Source organism: Pelodiscus sinensis, chromosome 6 (genome assembly GCF_052426305.1).
Source record: "Pelodiscus sinensis isolate ZL-2025 chromosome 6, ASM5242630v1, whole genome shotgun sequence".
In the NCBI taxonomy this organism is placed as follows: domain Eukaryota; kingdom Metazoa; phylum Chordata; order Testudines; family Trionychidae; genus Pelodiscus; species Pelodiscus sinensis.
Window position 1 is genome coordinate 64,760,295 of NC_143057.1, and position 22,354 is coordinate 64,782,648.

The following is a 22,354-nucleotide window of genomic DNA, read 5'->3' on the forward strand; positions in this document are numbered from 1 at the left end:
AGGAATCTTTAAGACGTGGTATTTCTGGCCAGGAAAGTGTGTGCTTGATTACACCTGGTTTCCGATACACAGAGGATACTAGCTACACAATGATTGCTTTGCAGTATAATAATGTAAATAAATGTGATTTTAACATGCTGTTTGAAGAACAAAAATTTCATTGACCTGCTTTAAAAAAATCTATCATACTATTGGAATTTGTATTTTTAATAAAATTTGAAACTCAATTTAATACTTCATTTCTGTCCACTAGTTCAAATAGAATTTTGAATGTTTTCCCCTCAAAGTAAACATGCTTTTTTATCTTTATACTACTACTATTTTTAGGAAACACTGGTTAGAAAAAAGATAAATTTAGATGCGTTATTGAAAGGCAAAAGACAGATGCAAGATTTAGATACAGTAGTTCTAGACTTTGTACCCAAAATAAGTGTGTTGCTTTTGTCTGAGAGTTGTGTTTAATGATGTTATTCCTTATTTATCAAATCTGCCCTGATGAAGTTGTTAGTATGCTGAGACAGTGATTTCTGGAACATTTTGGTTTCTTTTTTACTTACTGTTCGTCAAATTGAGAAATAATTGCTATTCTTTGTACCTAATACTGGATTATTCCATAGTTGTTTTCTTCTGACATGTTGAATTTTAAAATAAAAACTGGATTATACTATAGTAGAAAGTCAATTAGTTTTCCAAACAGCATCCATTTTGGTAATTTTTTTCCATTTCAGATTACTTTCGGGGAGGGAATTACCCTAAATTATTTTCTTCTTAATACGGGTGGGAGATGGGAAGCAGGGAGACTTGTTCTTTTTTAAATTGATTGTGCATGTTTGGGAACAAATTCCACAAGTTCATGGGGGTTTTTTTTCCTCTCAATTTTATATTTGCCACTGAGGAAAATTAGCTTAATGAATTAAAATTGTAGGTATTAGCACCCACTTGAAATCTATAGAAGCAGAATTGTTATAAAGGAAACGTTTATAAAAGATAGATATTGCAAGGGATTTATTTATTTATTTAAACTACTTTAAAATTGGGACATGACCAAATAATTTGACTCTCTGGCTGGTAGTTTAACACCTGTAGTTAATATTGCCAAATAGTTTTAACATCCTATTTTCAATTGTTAATAACTGCCAAATTGTAACTGGGCAAAACATTTCATTGTAGGGTTCTGCCTCTGACTCATTGTGTTTCAACAATAAAGGTTCAACTACTTTTGAAAAGAAGGAAGAGAAAAATAATATTTTGCCAAGGTGAAATTGTTTACAACTGTGTAAGTAAGAATCTCTGATACATCTATGGTTTAACAGGAGATGGAAATTTGGCCTCTGAACAATGCAGTTTGAACATGTTCACACAAGACTTGTTAGTGGTTGGCAGAACTGTTCTCTGAGAGTGCTTAGAGAGAGACATGGCTTGTTCCCACACAGCTCCTATGTGCCTGCCAAATTGTGCATACACAAAGTGAAAGAACATGTTCTGTTATTGGTTGGAAAGGGCTACCACAGAGTTTCTGCAGCTGCTTCTCCCAAATGCCAGAGGCTGCTGTGGTCCTAGAAAAATGAATTGAGGACTAGGAATGTGAACAGGGTCTGTCTACTGGCACCTAATAGGAACCACCTGACCCAAATGCAAAGGGTTGAGGAGTAGAGATGGGAGGGAATAGGTGCAGAATGGGAAACAGAAGTCTCTTAAATACTAACGTACGTTCCCTTAACTGGTTAACACACTACAGAACCAATTTCCCCTGCCACTGATGTCAGAGTTTTCACATCAAAAGCTATGAGAGGTCTGGATGTGTCCCGCTTAATTAGCTTCATTAATGAGCGTCCTACCATTGACAGGTACTTATTTTGCTGTTACATGTATATCTTGGATTCTGTTATTTCCACTTCAACTTATCTGATGAAGGGGGTCTTACGAATGAAAGCTCTAGAAACTAACGAAAATATATAGGATCCTAACTACCAGAGGACTACTCGTTGGATTGACATTCATTTAAGTTATTCTTGACCAGTGTGGCTGGTTAAGAGTAGCTCTGGGAATTCTAGCTGAAGTTTTGTATACTGTTTTAATAATTTGAGCATTATAGTGAGTTATACTATTTAGATTTTTTTTCTTTAGAATGATGTAAAACACATGTAAAACCTATATCTGGGTGTGTTGTAAAGTAGGGATGTCAATGTGTAGCTGACTACACGATTAATCGATAAGTCCAGGCTTATAAAATAATCCTGTCAATTATATGCATTCCCTTCCCCCTTGCTGCCTCTGATATGGAGGTACCAAAGAGCCAGTGCCCATGGGGAGCTGGATTTAAGCTCATACTCTGTGTGTGTCGGCTCCACGGACCCATCTTGACACCCCCCTCTCCCTCCTTGCTGCTTCCTACAGAGGTGGGATATGGGGCAGGCAGGAGCTGGAGCTGGGGAGAGCCAGCTTAAAACCTGGATCTCCTCCCTGCTTTCCCCCCAGCACCAGTTCTGCGGTGCCATGTGCCCTCCCCAACCCCATGCTGTTGCCTCTGATAGAGGTGGGGAGGAGTCAGGGGAGACCACTGTGAAGTATTCTTCGTTCGCAGGGGTCTGAGATGCCCATGGACAGGGGCTGCTCCAGCATTCCACTGAGCAGCCTCTCCCCTGTAGAAAGAGGCTGGTTCTACCCCACTCTGCTGCAGCATGAGCGCCAGTTTGCTTGGGTAGCTGGTAGTTAAATCCACTCCCCTTGGGGACTAGCTCCCTCCTACCACCCTGTGCTGCTGCCTCTGATAGAGAGACATCAGCGCAGGGCCCCAGTGGGTTCCCAGGGAATGGGGCTGGAGCATACTGGCTGTCACCCTGCCCCTGGGGACTATAAAATAGTCATGTAATGGATACTATTTTGTGCAGTTATATGACCGTTCAATTACATCTAACATCCCTATTGTAAAGGACTTGCTTTCTAATTGTAGGTTTTTGGTGTTTAAATTTTGGCATTCCGTTGGTCAGTGTTTGACCAGTCATAGGCTCGCTATGTTCTTGTCACTCCTTTCTCCTCATTCTCCGTGCTGCTTTCCAGCCAGTCCATAAGGTATGCGCTTAGCTCTGTTGTTCCAAGGGTTTGTAAATGGAGGCATCTCTTAGGTTTGTGAACATGGGTCTCATCCTCATAATCCACTCACTCATTGATCACTTTAACCAACTGCTATGGTGGGTGGGTAATGGCTTTAGAGTCTCTTCTGATCCACCTGTTTCTCCTGAGAAAAATAGAAGGAAACTTCAAGAAAAATAGAAGCAAATGGATTATTTTTAGAGGTTTCTGCATCTTTTCTTCGGTGTGTACTTTTACTATTAGCTATCACCTTTCACTAGACGGAATTTTTCAGATACCAGAACTAACCCCTTTCCCCATTTCTCTTAAAGTTACTCAAAGCATTTTTCATGAACGTTTAACAACTCAATCTCCTCTTATTTGGAAAAGGGAATGGCTAATAGAATGTATCGCATGATAATTCATGTTGACAAAATTCATGCAGCCTGTGTTGGTGGTTTCTTTCCACCAGTTGGTCATGCCTTCTATCCTTTAACCATCTAATTTGAATTGATATTGTTCTAGCTGCTTCTTCATAAGGACTTGAGAGTTTCTTGTGTTTTGTTAAACAAATTAACTTTTAATTGTGGCTTCTCTTCCTTTCTTTCCTAATATGAAAAATTCGGTCTTCATGCTGCTCAGTAAATATTTTTTGCTCTCCATTTTCTGATATTACTAAGTTCTTAGAGAAACCTCATAAAGATTTGGACTTGTTTCTCTTCTTTTTTAACATATTGTGAAGCTCATATTTTCATTTAGCTATTTAGCTGCCAACCATCCCTGGAGGCTAAAAGTAGTCGAGTTTGTACAGGTTTTAATATTTCTCTCATGGAATCAAAGTGTGTAAGAAATACCATATGTATAATTTCTGTAATTGCTATCAATATTTTTTCTACTTTGAGTCAGTATACTGTACAGTATAGGTCTGTATATACTGCATATATAAAGCTTTCAGTGTGGCTGGTTGCTCAAAATATACTTTGTATTTCCATATTCGTGTTATCTTGAGAATTACAAACTACATGCAGTTAGTTGAAGAGCTTCAAGTCAGACAAGTCTTTCTTCCTTAAAAATAAATAAATAAATAAATAAAATGTTACAGGCTCTTTTTGTCTCCATTTTATGACATTAACTGACTTTCCCTCTCCCTGGTTGTTGCTCTTCTGCTATGCTGTTGAGATACTTATGGTGTCAGTAGTGATGTCCCCCCCCCCCCCCCCCAGCACACTTTCTCCTGACGGCTTATTTTCTCTGCTTGCTGTATATCACTATGTATTTTCTATTCAGATGTTGATGCCATCTTTGTCCAAGAACAATTTGTAGAACTGTTTGGCAGTAAAATTCTGCACCGTTTGTAGGATGCCCTCTTGTTTTATAATTGTCCTGCAAGAACAGTAACTGTCACTTGTTTCCTTAGTGAGATGTTTCCTTATGGCACCTTTTTCCTTCTGGAATGATGTTTTGTTTCTAGAATGTCTCTTTTTAAGAGCAAGTGTTGCCACATGCAGAAATCTCAAGGGGTGTGTATCTATCTCTTGGCATGTTTTTATTATGTTGTGCAAATAATTTGTTGTCTTCATGATTTTTTCAATGTGTGGTTTCTTAAATAAAACATTTTTTTCTGTGATTTATTTGCAAGAAATTTAAAATCAGAAACTAATTTCAAGCAGGAGAAAAATGTACCTTTTCTAGATTATTTTTCAATATTTTGTACATCATCAGTTTTTCTCTGGATTTTCTTTGTTGCTCTATTTTTATTACACTTCAGGGATTTTCACATACTGTCACCCTATGGTCTCTTGCCTTTTATTTTGCTGTGAACAAAATAACACTTCATATAAAACTTCATATAAAAAATAAATAGTGCTGTACATAATTAAAATATACTTATTGCAGAAAGTGACTTAATTTTGATGAAAATGAGAAATCAGCCTCCAGATTTGATTTTTATGTAGAATATAGACTAAAAATAATATGTCTGAATTAAACCCATTATGAATCTGTACTGCTTTCTTGTATTTAGATAGTGAAATATTGTGCTTTTCTTGAGAAATACTAATGTGATCATTCTACTGTTATCTTCCAAAGTACCTATTTTGCACAAACCAGGCCACAACAGAATGCTGGGATCAGGCAGTTTTGTTCCTTGCCCCTCACTATTGTCTGGTATGGATATTGCAAGGGTTTGGTTCAAAATTGCTATGTTTAAAGTGGTGGATGTGCCTTGTACTGAAGTGTCTTGATGTCTCTCCAGGAATGTGGTAGGATTCAGATGATCAAGTCAGTAGACTGACCCCTGTGTATTTAGCTGCTGATCTGGCCATGTGACAGTCTGTGTGTCATGAGTTCTGGCCCAGATCTTCAGATGTGCTGTGCTGAAAGTTAGACCCTCTGAAGCCAGATTGCAAAAGAATTCAGCACCCAACAGCCATCTAAAATAAGTATCTGTTTTTTCAATAGAGTTTTGTTGCCATTTAAATATCTGTTAGGAGCTGCTGGCTTTTGAACATTTGCCCGCATCATTTAAGTGGCTAATGAGGAGCTGAGCTCTTGGAAAAGTCTGTGCATATTTAGCTTTTTTGAAAAAATGGTCCCTACACTGATTGTTGTTCTCCTGAATGAAAATGGCCAGAGTTTCAAAGGTGCGCTCAGTACATTCAGCTTCCATTACCTTTCAAAAGCGTCAAAAAAGTCCATTAGAAATTGTCATCTTATTTCACAAAATGTGTATCTAATTGTAGCTACTGAAAGTTGTAAATGGAGGCATTGATCACAAAAGGAAATTATAAGACATTTACTGGGCTATGCTTATTACTCTGAGGTGAGAGTTTTTAATCTGTTCTTCCAAACTGAGGAGTGCCACAGTTTTAAAATGTAATACCTGAATATTGATAATGTAGAGTACAATATAGTCTATAATTACATTAAAAGTCTGATTTTGAATATTTTTCTTCCTTGCTTTGATAGTATCCAAATACTATGTTTTAAGGATTTTAAAACTGTTGTTACATAATCTGTAATAGACTTATGTGCTATAAAATGTCCTGCAACATGAAATTATTGCTTAAAACACCCTTAGTAAACTCTGAATAAAAAAATCAAAATTTGTAATTCTCCCATGTATCTGTCCCTTTATGGAGCTGCCATAGTCTGAGCTAAGCATAGTTCTCTTGTAGGAATTTTCTATGTAGTTTCTATGCTAAAATCTTAATTGTTTTATTACTGTTTTTTGTATATAAAACAAACAAAATAAAACAAAAACCTCCACAGCCCCCTTTCCTCTCCGCCCTTTCATTGTTGCTTGCCAGCTGGTCTGTAGTGACCTCATACAATATCAGTTGGAAATCTTAAAAAAAAAAATCCTTAGTTTATCTACAGGATATTCAGTAACTTTTGTTTTCTGGGGAAGGAGGATTTAAACAAACTTTCTATTACGTTAGTTGAATGTGTATTTCATAGTAACCACCATGAAATTCACAGCATTTAAGGAGACGACGAAGCTGAGATGAAAAGATATAAAATTCATGAAGGCTTGGCTTCACAGTTGGTGTATAATCCTTTTTGCTGTCATTGGTACCCTAACCTCAGTACCCACCAGAACAAAAGAAACTGAATTGGAAATTGTGGGAGCTAGGGAATGTTCTGTTGGCAGCACATCTCATGGCCCATAGGCCTTGTCAGGTCTCAGTTTGATACCCTTTATTCTATCTGACAGATGTGAGGTAAGTTCTATGAAGGGGAAGTCATTACTAGAGTGAGGGCAGTGTCAGATCAAAAGTAAGCAGTGATCAAACAAGGTGAAGGGCTGTGGAAAACAGGCTTTTTGCCTGGCCTTGACACCTGCCTGATCATTGAGGGGAACAGTCCCTGTGTGTCAGGTTAGTTGATTCTCTTTGATGTACAGTGAATGAGTAAAGATGGAAGCTGAACTGGAGAAGGCAAGATTTTGGTTTCCCTTTTCCTGGGGTCAATTAAAGGTGCTTTGTTATGTGACACTGACATTTGGCTATACAACTGAATGTCTTGTGTGTGTGAAGAGAAATGTTGAGTCTTGGCATATTGCATTTTAGGTGCCTTAGTCTTGCTAATTAAATTTGCAGTAGCACAAATTGTGCTGACTGAAAGAAAAATCTGGTGTATTAATTTTAATACATACTTTTCAGAAAAGAATCAATTCATGTAGCTTACAGCACCACCACTCTTCCTTCCAGAATAACTTTAAAAAAATATAATTAATATGTGCTACTGTTGGGGGAGAACTCTTCTATATTGTGGAGTTACTTTGAAAATGGAAGGATTTGGAAATCAACTCTGCATACTCACGCAGTCATGTCTCTTGTCTTCTAAACTTGATTTCTACATGTTGGAAGAAAATGGTTTTTTTAAAAAGAAAATGTACCAACAAAAGTATTTTTGCTTGTAAAGTTAATAAAATAATGTGTAAAATGTTGAATACTTCGATTCAGCATTTATATATAAAGTGCCCAAAGGATTTGTATAAATCACTGACTGCCAGTTGAAGATTGATTATTTACTGGGCTTCTAAGCCCGTCAACTATAGCACGTAGTCTGTTCAGCAAATAGAATTATATTATCAGAAGGGCTAAATATAGAAATGTTGGAAATACAAAATTAATTTTGTAATTGTAGCAAACTTAATTTTAGGTGGCCCATCCATGCCATTGAATACCTGATTATACAGATGACTGTAGCTTGAACTTCATTGGAACCTACACTTAGAATATTTTCTGCTTCCTTTCTTTGCATCCTTTTTGATTTAGAGTTCAATGTTATTCTGTACAACATATATTTTTGATGGATGCATGTCATAATATTTGTAATGTAAAAGGAAATATTGTACTAATTGAGAAGAAATTCATTATACCAGTAAAGCCTGTAATATGTTCATGACTACGTACTGAAATTAACTTGTATTCTCTTGCCTGTTTGTATTGCAAATTGCAATATAGCTATATTTTTTTCCATTTTGCTAAAATATATTAGCCATACAAACATACGTTATGAAAAAATATGAAATTTTAAAAAAGATACAAGAGACTTTGTAAAAGTACAATCTTTGAAAGAACCGTTTGAAACAATCTTAAACTGTGTTTTAATTGAAATATTGTGTATGTTTGCTAATTCTCAGTTTTTCAACAAGTTAGAAGAGTTTCTAAGCTTTTCTAAACATTTTTGCATGATTTCATTTAGCACACTCTTTTTACTGGAAATTTAACAATGTGATTTCCCTGAAATTTCATTGAGTAGTCTTCAGTGTTTATTTTACTTTTAAAAAGAAAACATCTTAGTTGAGTTGAAATGTAAATATACCAATTTTACTTAAAATAATGAAAATTCAAATTATCACAGTGGCTAAACAAAGCTCAAGTGCTCATGCAGCTTTTAACATCCCAAAGTTTAAATTTGAAAGATATCCCAGAATTTACTTTAAACATAAGGACATTCCCTTGACAACATACTAACCTTTTCTTAATATCTTATTTCTTCCTTTCTTTGAAGTTACTTTGTACAACTGTAAATTCTGCTTCTGTAGCAGGTCTGAGATTGCTGTCAGGGAAGTAATTTGGTGCGTAGGGGTGTCTCATAATTTTTATTAATTACTTAATTAAATATTATATTAATGTGGGAATTAACCTTGGGTCTACTCTTTCAGTTCAGATTTCTCATATGGTCATTGACTTTCACATATGTATGCTCACTCACTCACTTTGGTTAGACATTATTTTAAATGTTGGTTTTTTTTATCCGATGTCATGAAACTTGAGCTACGAATCTACCAGCCAATGCGAATTCAGGATATTTTTGGTTTTATTGGTTTTATAAATTTTACGAGGATGGCATGTTGTTATTGTTTTCTTCATCTTGTACAGTGTCCTGACTATTCTGAGAAGGGAAGAACTATATAGATAAAATAATTAAATGATCATTATACGAGGTTTTTACTAATTAAACTCACTGTTTAAGCTCCAGAGAGGTTAAATGTGTAATAAAAAGGTCTCAATAAAATGCAAAACAGCTTGAACTCCGAAGTGTTCTCATAACATTCAGTTGGTCTGAAAAAGATTTGGGGGATTACTACCAAGAGCTTTACAGTCAGTTTGACTTCTCTTAAAGTGTTTGACTAAATCTACACATTAAATGTGTTTCTCTTTTTAATGCCCCCAGCCTTCTTCCTATCCCCAATAAAAAACACCGAAAAGCCCAAATTTCTGTAGTTTGTATTAACAAATGTGTGTACTGTCAAATATATTTAATGCATGTAGATACCCCCTTTATTTTTTGTTTTGAGGCTACAAGAATTTGTACATTGGTCCCTAAATTGCTGCTTCAAGGTGAAATTAAAATAAAAATTGATTTACATTGATGATTTAAAAAAATATTTTATTTAGTTATATTTGGGAGTAAAAGTATCTTTTAGTGTACCATGAAGAAAACTCTCTCTCTAATTTTATAAATTAACCTACCAAGTGCTTAATGTAATACATGCTCATTTTGTGTGCATTGGGACTCCCTCATAAAAGAAGTTTATTGGATTTGAAATAGCCACTTAGGCTGCAACATGAATGTATACCAACAACATTTAAGTTCAGTTACTTCAAATAGTTTAGGAGAATACTATGCAGTATTAAATAACATAAATTTTGTTATACCATTGGATTAATTTGTCTGAACTATTCCTCCCATATCCTCAGTACTGAAATAGGTATTGGTTCACTCTGAAATTCCCTTGCCTTTTTAAGGATATTAATCTTGTGAGTTTCCATCAAGTGGCTTGGGGAAAACCAGGGCATATTCACTTTATTTTTAGCACACAGAGACATGCATGGAAAAATGAAGAGCTTGTCCATAGAAGGATGGAGATCCACAAGCCTTCTTTTCTCAATATTGTTTCTATTGTGGCCTAGACAAAAGTAAAGCTTTCCCAGAAACTTATTCTTTGAAACAACCTGCCTGTTACCAGCAAGTTTGCCAGTAACACACAGTTGCTTCTGCTATATTCAGACCTCTCTTACGCTTTTAGCTTCTGACATTAGGAACTGAGTAGCCACTTAATATAATTCAAATTGCATCAACAAAACCCATTGAGTCTGTTTTGGAGATTGAAATTTTGGATAGGTAAAAAGATGTCTAATGATATGGTTTACTAAAGAAAGTATTTTCCTGATTATAGTAACATTTTTTTTGCGTGAATATAGATTATCAGAAATGCAGATTAGCTGCTTCTGAACCTAATAAGCATTTTGTTCATAGTTTTAGCTAAAACTTGGAGTTGTATTTTTACTTTTTTGTTCTAAAATCCAAGCAATGCTCTCTTTTAACAAAAAACTCACTAAAGGCAAAAAAAACAAAAAAAAAACAAACAGCAATTAAACAACTTTATTGTGAGGATGTTTTTCAAAAAGGAGTCTAGAAGAAGCCTTTAAACCAAATTCTGGTGTAAGTTTTGTGCTATGTAAACTTAATATCTCTACAATACTAAATATTTGTGCACTTCACAATCATGCATTAGTTTTCTTGTTAGGAAGCTCATTAATGCATTGCTCTTGAAATTTCCTAATACTTGTTTCTTTTGAAGAATATCAGTACATTCTATTTCTTCTTACTGAAAATGTAAGTTGATACAATACCACAGATAGTAAGCATAAAGAAAACTGATTCAGCAAAACATTAACAATCTCTTCATCCGTTCTCAGAACCGTACTTTGCTGCTTTGTTATAGGCTTTGGCTCCCTTCTTTGTCCTTCTCAGTGACAGCTCCTTCCATCTTACGACCGCTCCTTCCATCTTACACCAACCTCAATGTCTGAGGGAAGGAAATGACTACAGAGAATTGGAAGGGACCTTGAGAGATCTGTTTTATAGAACTAGAAACTTTGCAGAAGGGGAGGTATGTGGTAAACTGAGGTATATTTGAAGAGAGAGTGGAACTAGTTTACTTATAATTTTATTATGCTGTTGACATGTGGCTTTGCAGAAAATTTCTTTTGGTAAATTGCAGTGTTCTGCAATGATTGTGAGTGTGTCACGGTGCTGTGGAGACCATACCCATAGAGAATTCTTGGTTATCAATTTATATAATGGAGATCTGATTTTGAGCATGAATTGTGGTGTTTTTCTGTAGCGGCAAACTTAAAGAAAACACAACCTCTCATCTAAATAAAATGAAAACAATACTTTGATAAACAAGTGTTTTTGTTTTGTTTTGTTTTGTTTTTGTTTTAAATAAGGTTTAAAACAGAGCTACTCAAGTTTGGAAGCCCCAGGAGCCACGATGATACAGCACATGCTGAGGGCTGCAGCTTAAGTGTGGTTGCATAGACATGCAAATATATATTTAAGTAGACTATGTCACACTGATAAGCATGAATACAAAGATTAAGGCAAGACTACACAACACACAGGCCCCATTATCATTAGTTCTGCTAATATTAATAAAATGCAGTTTTTACCCAATTTCCACCCACATGACAGCACTTTTATGAGCAGTGACAATCCAGGAGTTAACTACTACAACGTATATCAACCAAACACCATTATATTGACTACTTTTTTGTTTTGGCTCCTGGCCGCATGTTGAGCCCCGCATGAATCCAAACCGCACTGCAAACAAACAGGCCATAGGCCTCATGTGGTGCACTGGCCACTCGTTGAGTAGCCCTGGTTTAAAATAACGTCACAGAAGGTAAAGAAAACAACTTGTGTAAAATGTGCTAATGTAAGAGAATATACTTTTAGGTTTGTTTCTCACTAATACATAATTCTTCCTATCCCAATTATAAAAGTGAAGATTCACAACCACTGGGAACAATATAACCCGGAAGTAGCGTCAGTCTTTCAGAGAACTGTTCGTTCATTAATAAGGCCATTTCTGTGGTACTCATGCTGAGGTACAGAATAGACTCAGTAGCAGTTGTCTGAAGCTAAGTGAGTTATTTCATTTTAAACCCGTTTTTATAGTCTTTAGAACTTTGTCAAAATTTATAAGGGATTGAAACTTGTTATGCATAATAAATTTGGAAAGCTTGAAGAAAATCATCTTGTCATACTTGTGACTATGATGAAAATGTTTTGAGTGTATATTTTTGGTTTGTTCTTTTGCTCTAGGACGATAATAAGTTTTGTTTTCAAAATTTCAAAGTAGGTATGTATAAGACTTCTCCATAAGTGTGAAGTGTTTATTATGTAAACAAATTTAGAAGAGATACATCATGGAATATTACGTATATAGTACTTACATCTTCATGAGAAAAAACACTATGTACAATATTCCAGATGCCCATGTTGTCATTGAGTGAGTGTATTTTTAATAAATACAGCATTTCCTCTTGACCAGGTCATAGTGTTGGCTTCTTGAGAAAGTAAATGAAGATATTAGTCAGGATTGGATTGGTAGATAATTTTGAAATGTTTACTGATGTGTCCACCAGGCTGTCTTCGAGAGACATTGGAACGTCTCAGCATGTGTAAAATAATAATCACACGTCATGTTTCCAATTCAGTTAAGCCTTTCATTTCTACATGAACTTGGACAGCTTTCATAGCTGGTATGTACAAAGTTGATACTGAAACATTATCTTTCACTTCTTTGTGTCTTGACATTTTTGAAATGTAATTTCAAGCTTTCTGGTACATGGGTTTTGTTGAATTCATTGAGTAATTTGCATCCACAAGATACAGTGAAAAAGGACTGCATCTCATTCTCCCATTGGGCTCAGTATTTACTGCAGTCATTCACCTTAAGTCTTAGAGTTTATAAACAAAGGATCATCACCCTAAGAAAATAATAATTCTTGTTGATCCACTAGTTTAAAAGCATAATCCAAAGCCCATTGAACTCCGTGGGAGTCTTTCTCTTGATTTTGAAGGGGTTTGGAGCTCTGTATGAATTGGTTCTTTTCTATTGTACTTGACCAAAACACTTAAATCTCCTATGTTCCTGTAAAATGTGTTACTACTAAAAATGGGTTATTTTTGCAATGGTGCACACAACTGACATATCTCAACTCTTCAGAAAACCAAGGAATTTGAAGTGGAAAAAGTAACTTGATCTTAATACAACATGGCAGATACTTCAGGTGTGTGTGTATATATGTTAAATTGTGAAACCTTTGTCTTGAACAGCAATCACATCTCCTGTGCTGTCAGTTATTAATATGCCATTAATACCAGCGCAATACTAGGGTATGTGTGGAGCATTCAGCATGGCTAGTGTACTGTACCTGGAACATAAAAATGAACTATTAAAATGTGGTGTCTTAAAACGATAGAAGCGTCCTGGATATGAATTCACAAACTATGTGTTGATTATTTTAAAAAATTGTATATAGCCTGTAAAAAAACTATTCTTCACCTTGATAAATTATAATGAAGGAATTAAAAAAAATTAAGACTAGTTTTGTCTTTAAATTGTTTAGACTGCTGAGAGTCTCATGTTGATAAAAAATTTATATTAGGGAAGGGAGAAGTCTGCACTTGGGCCAAATGAAACTGCATCTTAAACTCCTAAGAGAGTACCTTAAATGGAATTGAATCAAACACTTTTTACAATTTTTACAGTTATTTTTTGGAGAGAGAGTGAGTGCATGTGTGTATACACACATTTTAAGTACTATTTTGTAGGTGGAAAGATAGTTTCTTGAAAGAAGACTTAATTTAAATCATTAGAATTCCAAAGACTCTTGAAATGCACTAAATTATAGAAGGCTACTTAAATTGATTCTTTTTCTCTAGACTGCATTAAACAAACAAGCAGAGAAAAATTTGGAAAGTTTCCAAGACAACAATTTCGGTGTATAAGAAGTTGTAATTACTGGCTATGAAGTCTGAGTTTTATTGGGCAGGCTTTCTCTAGTGGGTTAAAGCCCCCCTCTGTCCCTTTCCAGATGGTAACTGTCTTTTATAACAAGAATTACTTTACATTCTCAGACCTAACTATATGGGCCGTCTGCTGTGGGTTTCACATGCTGCCAACTGAAAGCAAGTATCAAATGAGAAAAGATGACAAAATAGACTGGTATAGTAAGAAAAAAGAAGAACCAGAAACAAAGGTATGAATATAAAGAAAAGAGAGAGGAAATGAAAAACAGAGGTAAAGTGGCAAGTTGCAGGTCTTCAGAAGAGTAAATTTAGTAGAGGAGTAAAAATAAGCTCTTTGCAGTTAGGGATACAGTAAAGATTTGAGCATCTATGAGATTGTCCAGTGCTCAGTAATAGTGAAGTGGAATGTTAGCTAAGTTTTCAAGATTATTTTTAGGTAAGGTGGGGTTTTCACTCATAAACATTTTCTTAAGTGCAGCATGTTAGAAGTATGTTTTAAAATCTGTTAATATAATTTCACATCTGTATTTACCTATTATTACTGGTTAAAATTGGTCCTCTGTCTTAATTGTGTAGAAAACCTTATCATATGCACAGTGAATACCAATAAAAGTAAGGGGAGAGCAATGAAAATATATGGGCCTTGGGTGTCAGAAAATGAACGCTTTTCTATCACAAAATATCAAAAGCACTTATTTTAAAATATTTACCTTTTAAACTACTTCCATATCAGAGTACTTGATTAAGTGTGGTGAAATTAAAAAAGTGCAGAATGTAATTTCTTTAAAATAGTCAGAGGAATGTTCTTTTTGAAAGCTCAGCTGAATTTTGGCTAGAGCTTCTGTAAAATAATTCTGAATCTTTCACAGAGTGTAAAAGGACCAATTCTGCTCCCAGCTAGTTGAGTGAAAGTCTTGGCAATCATTTTTAAAAGTAGCAGATTGGTCACAGTAAACTTTGATTTGAATTTTTAGGAGAGTGTTAATCGTTGTTGTTTTTCTTTTTAAACCACTGCAATTCTCTTAAACAGTTCTCAGAATCCCTGAATAGTTTGACAGTCTTTCTAGGTAATTAAGGAGTATTTTGAGGCCTAAACTATTATACATCACCTGCATTTTAAAATGTGAATGAAGTGTCATTTCCGAAAAGTCTTAGGTATGACTGTATTGAAAAGTATTTTTATTGTTGGTATTTTAAAAATCCATTGCTACATTCACTGAGTAGTTTATAACTGGAGTTGTAGATATAAAAACTAATAAATATTCAAAAGTCCCAGCTGTGTATAAATGTTAGACCTATTTAAATGACAAGAATCTTTCACATCCTAAAGATTTGCAAGAAAGTGGTAGTTAAACCAAGCAACCAGCTCATAGCATCCCATACCTGAACTGAACAGCTGCTGAATACAAGTCTCACAAATCTGTCAGTAGTGAGATTTTTAAATGGTAAACGTTGTTGTTAATAGAAGTGCCAAATTTAAAGCTTTGGCAAATCAGTAAATATAAAACTTGCACTTGAAGTCTCTGAAACATTTGTTCCTATTTACTAACTAAATTTAATACTCTGAATACTGTCTTAGAGGGAAACTTGGCTCTAAATATGATGATAGTAGCAGTGTACCTTTTAGCAAATAGCTAGAAACTGGTGATGCAATTAACTGGTAATGCAGTTAATGCTAGCTGGGTTAAAATAGTGATTGCTATTGCTTGTTGTGTATACTATTAAAAATCTACCACATTTAATTGAACAAGCAATTAATTTTTCAGATGACTAGGGTATATATTTTGATTCTTCTGCCGTAAGACATTTTTAAAGTACCAGCAACAAAAGCTTTTATTTACATTTAAAAATGCAAGTTATGTGGTGTTATACATAACAGTATACATAAACTATTACATAACACCATTTACATTTAAAAATGTAAATAAAAGCTTTTATTACTGGTACTTGAAAAATACTTTCTCTAAATACAATGCATACAGTGTCATATATCTTAATGTCCTCTCTTTTTTTCTAAGTAGTTTCTTGTCTCTGTTGTCAGTGTCTGTTGCTCAATGACAGAGTTAGATAAAGCAATCAATTACTTCAAAAAAATATGGCTTTTCAAGCTGAAAAGTGAACTCTTTTTGTTACTTAAACGTCATTAAAATGTTCAACAAAATTCAGATTGGAACCTCCTTTGGGGCTGGATCTTATTTTCTGTATTTTTTTTCAGAAATACTATGTTCTGATGTAGGAAGATTATTAACTCTAATACTTGGGGCCTCACATTTCTTTACCGAGCATCATCAGTGGTGGGAAGATATCCATTACAGTCAGTCTTAGTTTGCAATTGGCATCCACTATGTGAAAATAACCAATTTCTATTTTGTAGGAATTTATCTTGCAGGGAGATAACTCTGAATTGTAACATCGAGACATCATATCACAGCATATGTGGGAATTTGGAAGGAGTTGCTTTTGAAGGAAATTCAAAATGTTGGAAACATTGCAGTACCCACTAAATTAGATGGGGCAGTACCCACTAAATTAGAACCCTCTGTAAACTTTGGGGATAGGGAAAAATGTCTGTGGAGAAGGCAGTTAGTTCAGTGCAGCTCCTCTTTGGATCCTGTAATCTTCCCTCAAGGTAAATTAAATAATCCTGATGACCAAGTGTAATAATAGAAATCAGGCTGTAATACAGCTCCCAGTTTATTTCAGCCTTATGAAAAAGCCATTGTAAATAACTAAACACTATTCAAAAGCACGCCAGTAATTTTTGTGCTGTTAAAAAAGCATTTTTACAACTTGGAGATAAACAGCACCAACAATTGCCACTTCTCAGCAAATATTTAATATCACAGGCTGTGATTAGGTTTCAGATTATGAAGATTTTCTTGTAAAGTACATATACACACACAAACTATAGATCATGACAAGTTTGTTCTAAATGATTAAAGTAAGCTACAGTTATCAAAATGTTACTTTGTGATACTTTAGTCCTGCTTTTTAATTTTATTGCTACTTTACAAATATTTAATAGGTTTCGTAGTTATTAATGAGGTTTTGTAGACTATTTTTAGATACTGACCATCATAGGTTATGTGTTTTTCAGTTCTAATTACTTTTGTTTTAGAAAGTAAATAAATCTAATAGGCCTAGATACCCAGTTATGTATTTTCAATTCCCTTAGCTCATACAGTAATCATTTGAACACGTTTTCTTCAGCTTTCACTATTTGTGTGGTAGCATATTGGACAAAATGTAGAGAATATGACTAAATGAGTCATTTTCTGCACTCTGAAATTAAGGACCACAGTATTTCATAAATCTAATAAGCCTTAATGGAGGTATGAATTAGCACTGATGTTAGACTCCCATCTCTGAATCCCTGCCTTGCTTTCACTTAATGTATCTGAGGAAGTGAGTTGCTATTGGTAAGAAAGGATTGTTTGACTAAAATATTACTAACAATGTTCATAAAACTGGAAATATATGTAAAAAGAAACTAAATCCTGCCTCTTTGTCATTGGTGCTTCTCTATTACTCTTTTTCATGCACATGGGGTTTGTGAGAAATGGGGAACTTTTTTCATCAGAGGCCACTGACTCAGAAAAACCACTTGGGAGCCACACACAATTGAGAAGCAAAAAAATCCTCAAACCCAGCAAACAAATAAATCTTCACTGACATGGCCTCCAGTCACAACGCAGGTCATCAGGATTCGCGGTGTGCTTCAGCCCTGGGGGGAGGGACGTTGAGGCTCAAGGCTTGCTCCAGCAGTGGGGTGAGCCAGTGCTCACACTCCAGCCCCATAGCAGTATGATAAGGCTCAGAGACTTGTGGCTCAGAGACACAAGCACTGGCTCACCCTGCTGCGAGAGGCAGCCGTAAGAGGGGGCCGGATCAAGGTAAGCCAAGTGCTGAGTCTGGCCGACAGGCCATAGATTTCCCACCCCTGGTTTGTATGGAAGAAGCTGGTAGGTATAAATAGACACTTCAGAGTAAGGGAAGGCAACAGTGATAGCATCTTAGGATCCAGTCGTCTGAAATGGACATTCAGAACTCCTTTTAACGTCCCCAGGATAGCCTTGTATGTTTTACCCTTTATTTAGCAAGTGTGACTGTTCATTTTTATTTCAAATTTATCTAAGAAATTTGCATTTGACAAAAGGAATCATGAAATAAAATATTTCTTCCCAGTGTTTGTCTGGTTACTTACTCTGTTTTCTCAGTGACTTGAAAATGCATCAGTGATTGATTTTCAAAATTGGAATAAATTATTGCAATTACATGACTGTTCATATAAAAGCATTTTAGCTAATGGCTTCTTTAAAATGGTTTTTAAGTTTACATTTTATACCTGGAATAAATTTTCTTTATATTACTTCAGTAAGAACATATCCATTCATGGTAAAGGAGAAGATCATTTGTCACAGTCTGAATAATTCTACACTCTTTATATAAAAGAGATTAAGAATTGCAGATTACAGCGCAGCTGCTGTTTAATCTTTAAATTTTCTTTAGGAAAGTATATTGGTTTTCTTATATACAAATAAGTGCCAGTATGCCAAGTATTCCCATACTTTGACTCTTGTCTTCTGTGTACAAGGGTTGATCAATGTGCTTTTTAAATGTAAATTTAATATATATAGTTTTAATGTTCAGAATGTTTGATATATAATTGATTATACAATATTCTTAATATACTGAAAGTATAATAAAATTCTTTTAGTGAGACTGAGTCCACTTTTGTATTGTGTACGCTAATGGATGAAAACTACACACAATAGAAAGGTATTAGTGAACACTCCCAATAAAACAAAACAGACTTAAGTGTCTGTTTTTAAAAACAATAAACATGTAGGCACCTGGATAATACTTGTATGTCTTTATTATGCATTATTCCATTGCCTTATTAAAGAATATTGCCATTTCGAATGTATTTATACTGTGTGTTGAGTAAAATAGACACTATGTAAATTAAATAAACAATTTTCTAATATGTATAGTTTTAAAACATTTGGATGTAGACCGTGGCCTTGGCCTTATATTAAAGGGGCTAGATATAGATACGGATTCAAATCTGTTTTTTAGTCCTCCTTTTTATCTAATTGTTTCACAAGGCTGAATAATTAAAAAATGAAATTAAACAAACAAACAAAAAGGCACATAGTATAGATTCCAAACATAAAGGTACTTGCAAACAGGAAATTTGTGATGATGTGGTTACGTATTTTGTTGTTTGTGTTGAATCTGATTAGTACCACTGGTGGGCTGGTTGATTGGTTTTAACTTAATGATTCTTGCAGTATATTTAATTGTACTCAAAAGCACTATGAATATGTTGTTTTATTCCCCTAAGCTACATAATTTTTGAACAAGGAAGTTAAATTTTGAGGCCTAAGCATGTTGAAAATCCTAGTAAACAAAGCAAGAGATTTTGAAACTAGTTTAAGGCATACTTTCCCTTACTAAAATGCGCATATTTATGTACAGCCATACATGATGACATGGGTATATATTGATGCATGTGTAATATACTTTAATTACTATATTCACAGATGTTGCTAAGATTTAAATGCAAAGAAATGGGATGCTATCTGCTGCCTAAATTAAATTTTTCCTACTTTTTAGTAACATTGCTTCACTAAGAAAACCAGTGTTATCTACATGAACATTTATTTCGTTGGAATTTTTAAAACACAACTTTAGGTAGAACTAGCTAACAAATAAGATTGGAAGAAAACAATATGTAGTGCCAACCTATTTATTATGCTGAGAGAGCTAATTTGTCCTTTCTAATAAATGTCTAAATTCTGATTTCTTAGTGCAAAGTAGAAAAAATACAATATGTAACTAATAGTATGGGTTGGTTTCATGACATTTTAATGAGACTAACCATTGTCTGATTATTATTGGAAGCTGTGATTTTACTTTATTGATGGAAAATGGAATAAATCTAAAATACATAGTGGGATTTTTAGTTTGTATAGATAACATGGTTCTCAGGAATTGTGGAATGGTTTCACATTGACAGCTTCTGTTAACTATCCTCATACTGTTAAAGTAGTTTGTCTGCTAGTAGTGCCTTAGTTTTCTAGTAGTATTAATTTGATAGCATTTAATTGAAAATGTAGCTTGTGGTGCAACATTTTATCTGAACTTATTCAGTACTTCACATTTTATCTCTTTGTATTGTGAAATAATTCTTCAATTGTATACTACAATTCAGTATTAGGTATGATACTGAGGAGACGTCAGTGTTCATTACACAGAAAGTGTATTTATTCATGTTAAATAATTATATAAAATAATGTATCTACAGTAGCTAATTTTTTTAGAACATTAACCATGAAGAAGATATAAAATAACTTAACATCTTGCAATGCTCCACATAATGGAGGACTATATGTGGATGAAAGATAAAATTGCTGGACATCATAAGAACTTTAGAAGGTTAAAAAAATAAAAAAATTAGGTGGCTGTTATTTGCTGTGCTATAATACTGTAATAGATTTTCAAGGTCTTTTTTTTTTTAAATGGTGAGTGCTCTGCTTCTATCACTATGAATATTTTAAAAGCTACTACATTTTTAAGGTTACCTGTCTTGATGGGCTGTCCTTAGATCTATCTTTTGAGCTTTAATATTTTGTAGTGTATGTGTAAGTGCCATTTTTGTTACGAGTATAGTTTCTTGTTTTACTTTTAACAGGTAAGTTTATTTAGTTTAGTTTATGCATATTGCTTTCAAAGTATTTTAGAAGTATTTTGTTTTGTTTATTTAGATAAGTTGAGGAAAATAGTTTTAAGTTATCATTTGTATTGGCCTTATTTTCTTTTCACAGAATTGCAGATCTGCTAAATGTTAATTTGAAAGTAAATATTTGTTCCCGTAATACTTTTTTATGCTAAGAGCCCTTAATTTGTGTTGCTCTCTTTAATCTGTGTTCTTGATATGTCACAAGAAGAAGGGTGAGCTAATATGACTCTAGCAAATCTTTTTTGAAATTTCTTATGGCAATACACAAATAACAGAAAATCTGAAAATAAAAAAAACAAATAATACGAAAAAGTAAAAACAAATAAAATGGTATTCTGTTAGGGTTCACTGAGAGGTTTATAAACTGTCAATAGTCAGGGAGAATGGATTTTTTGATATTTATTATATGACTCCCTAGGTTTTGATTGTTTTGCAAGTATGAGCCACATTTTTCAGTGTAGTTTGACAAAACTCAAAAGTAATTAATCTGTCATTTTGAATAGATTTGTTAGAGCTTGTCATCATGTACATAGTGATATGACTTTGTCTTCTGTCAATAGTGATATATTTACTGCTAACGGAATTCAAACATACATCAATTTATTTTAATGCCATGTCCTTGAAATGAGCTGCTTATACTCCATTTTGTGAAATACACTTAGTTCTTGACCAAGCAGAAAAAGGAATATGTTACTAAGCAGTGTCACTCATTCTAGCTTTTTGCATGTGTTAATGCAGTGTCATAGTAGCGGCACTATAACTCTGTTTCTTTCAGTATATCTGAAAATAACTTGATTGGAATGAAGACTCGTTTGCCTGCCTTTTCTTGTTTTGAGATTTGTTGGATATCACTGCAACATTGCCAAAAAAAAAAAATCTGTTTCAGTGAGCATGGTCAAGTACTTCAATGTTTCATTATATGAAGGCTGGTCTTGTGCTTAAAGCAGAAAATTAGAAGTCAAGAAATCTGTGTTAAATTCCTAGACCTGCCTCTTTATGGCTACACTGAATTTTTATTGCTCTTTCTTCCCAATAGTAACAGCCTAAAGCCCTGCAGGCTGGTAAGCAGGAGAGAGAATTAGTAATTTCTGTTGTTAAATACTTGGGATGTGCTTAGACGCTACACTGCTTGGTGCTCTGTGACTTCTTGGACTCCTTGTGTTACCTTAAGTAAATTACTTGACTCTTCTGTGCCATAATTTCCCAGTCTGTAAAATGGGGATAATTATGCCTACTAGTGATGTTAGCTATTGGTTAATTGAATAGTCGACTAACCATATGAATTCTAAGTGGTTAGTCGACAATTCTATAGTCCCCAGGGGCGGGGCCAGCAGCCAATGGAAATCTGGACCCACTACCAGGGAGCCCTTCCACCCTGCACTGCTGTCTCTGTTAGAGGCAGAAGTGTGGGGGTGCCAATCAGTAGCCAGTCCAGGAGAAGTGCCAGTTTAAAAACCAGCTCCCCTTGCAGATTGGCTTCCTGTTACCCCATTCTGCTGACTGTGATACAGAAGCAGCAGTGTGGGGTGGCAGAAGTCCCTGTCTGCAGTGGGTCCTAGCTCCCCACAGACAGCCTGTTGGGGATGGCGAGGGAGTGGAGGAGACTACTCCAAACCAGCCTCGGTCTGTGGTGGTCCTGGGCTAGCTGTGGATAGAGACTGTTCCGGTAGCAGCCCCAGTCTGTGGACCCCCTGCAGA

The 22,354-nt window shown here is 34.8% G+C and overlaps 1 protein-coding gene across 4 annotated transcripts in view; it reads left to right on the forward strand.

The window, feature by feature from the left end:
* The window catches only part of FBXL17 (F-box and leucine rich repeat protein 17), a 403,072-nt gene that overhangs the window by 40,318 nt on the left and 340,400 nt on the right, over positions 1 to 22,354 (forward strand). Inside the window, exon 6 of one of the 4 annotated variants that reach the window (XM_089779303.1) lies at positions 10,814 to 12,255. The exons of the other annotated variants lie outside the window; for them this stretch is intronic. Coding sequence (XP_089635429.1) covers positions 10,814 to 11,008 — 195 coding nt within the window. The 3' untranslated portion in view covers positions 11,009 to 12,255. Of the gene's footprint in view, positions 1 to 10,813; positions 12,256 to 22,354 lie in introns of those variants that run through there. 4 annotated transcript variants of the gene reach the window in all.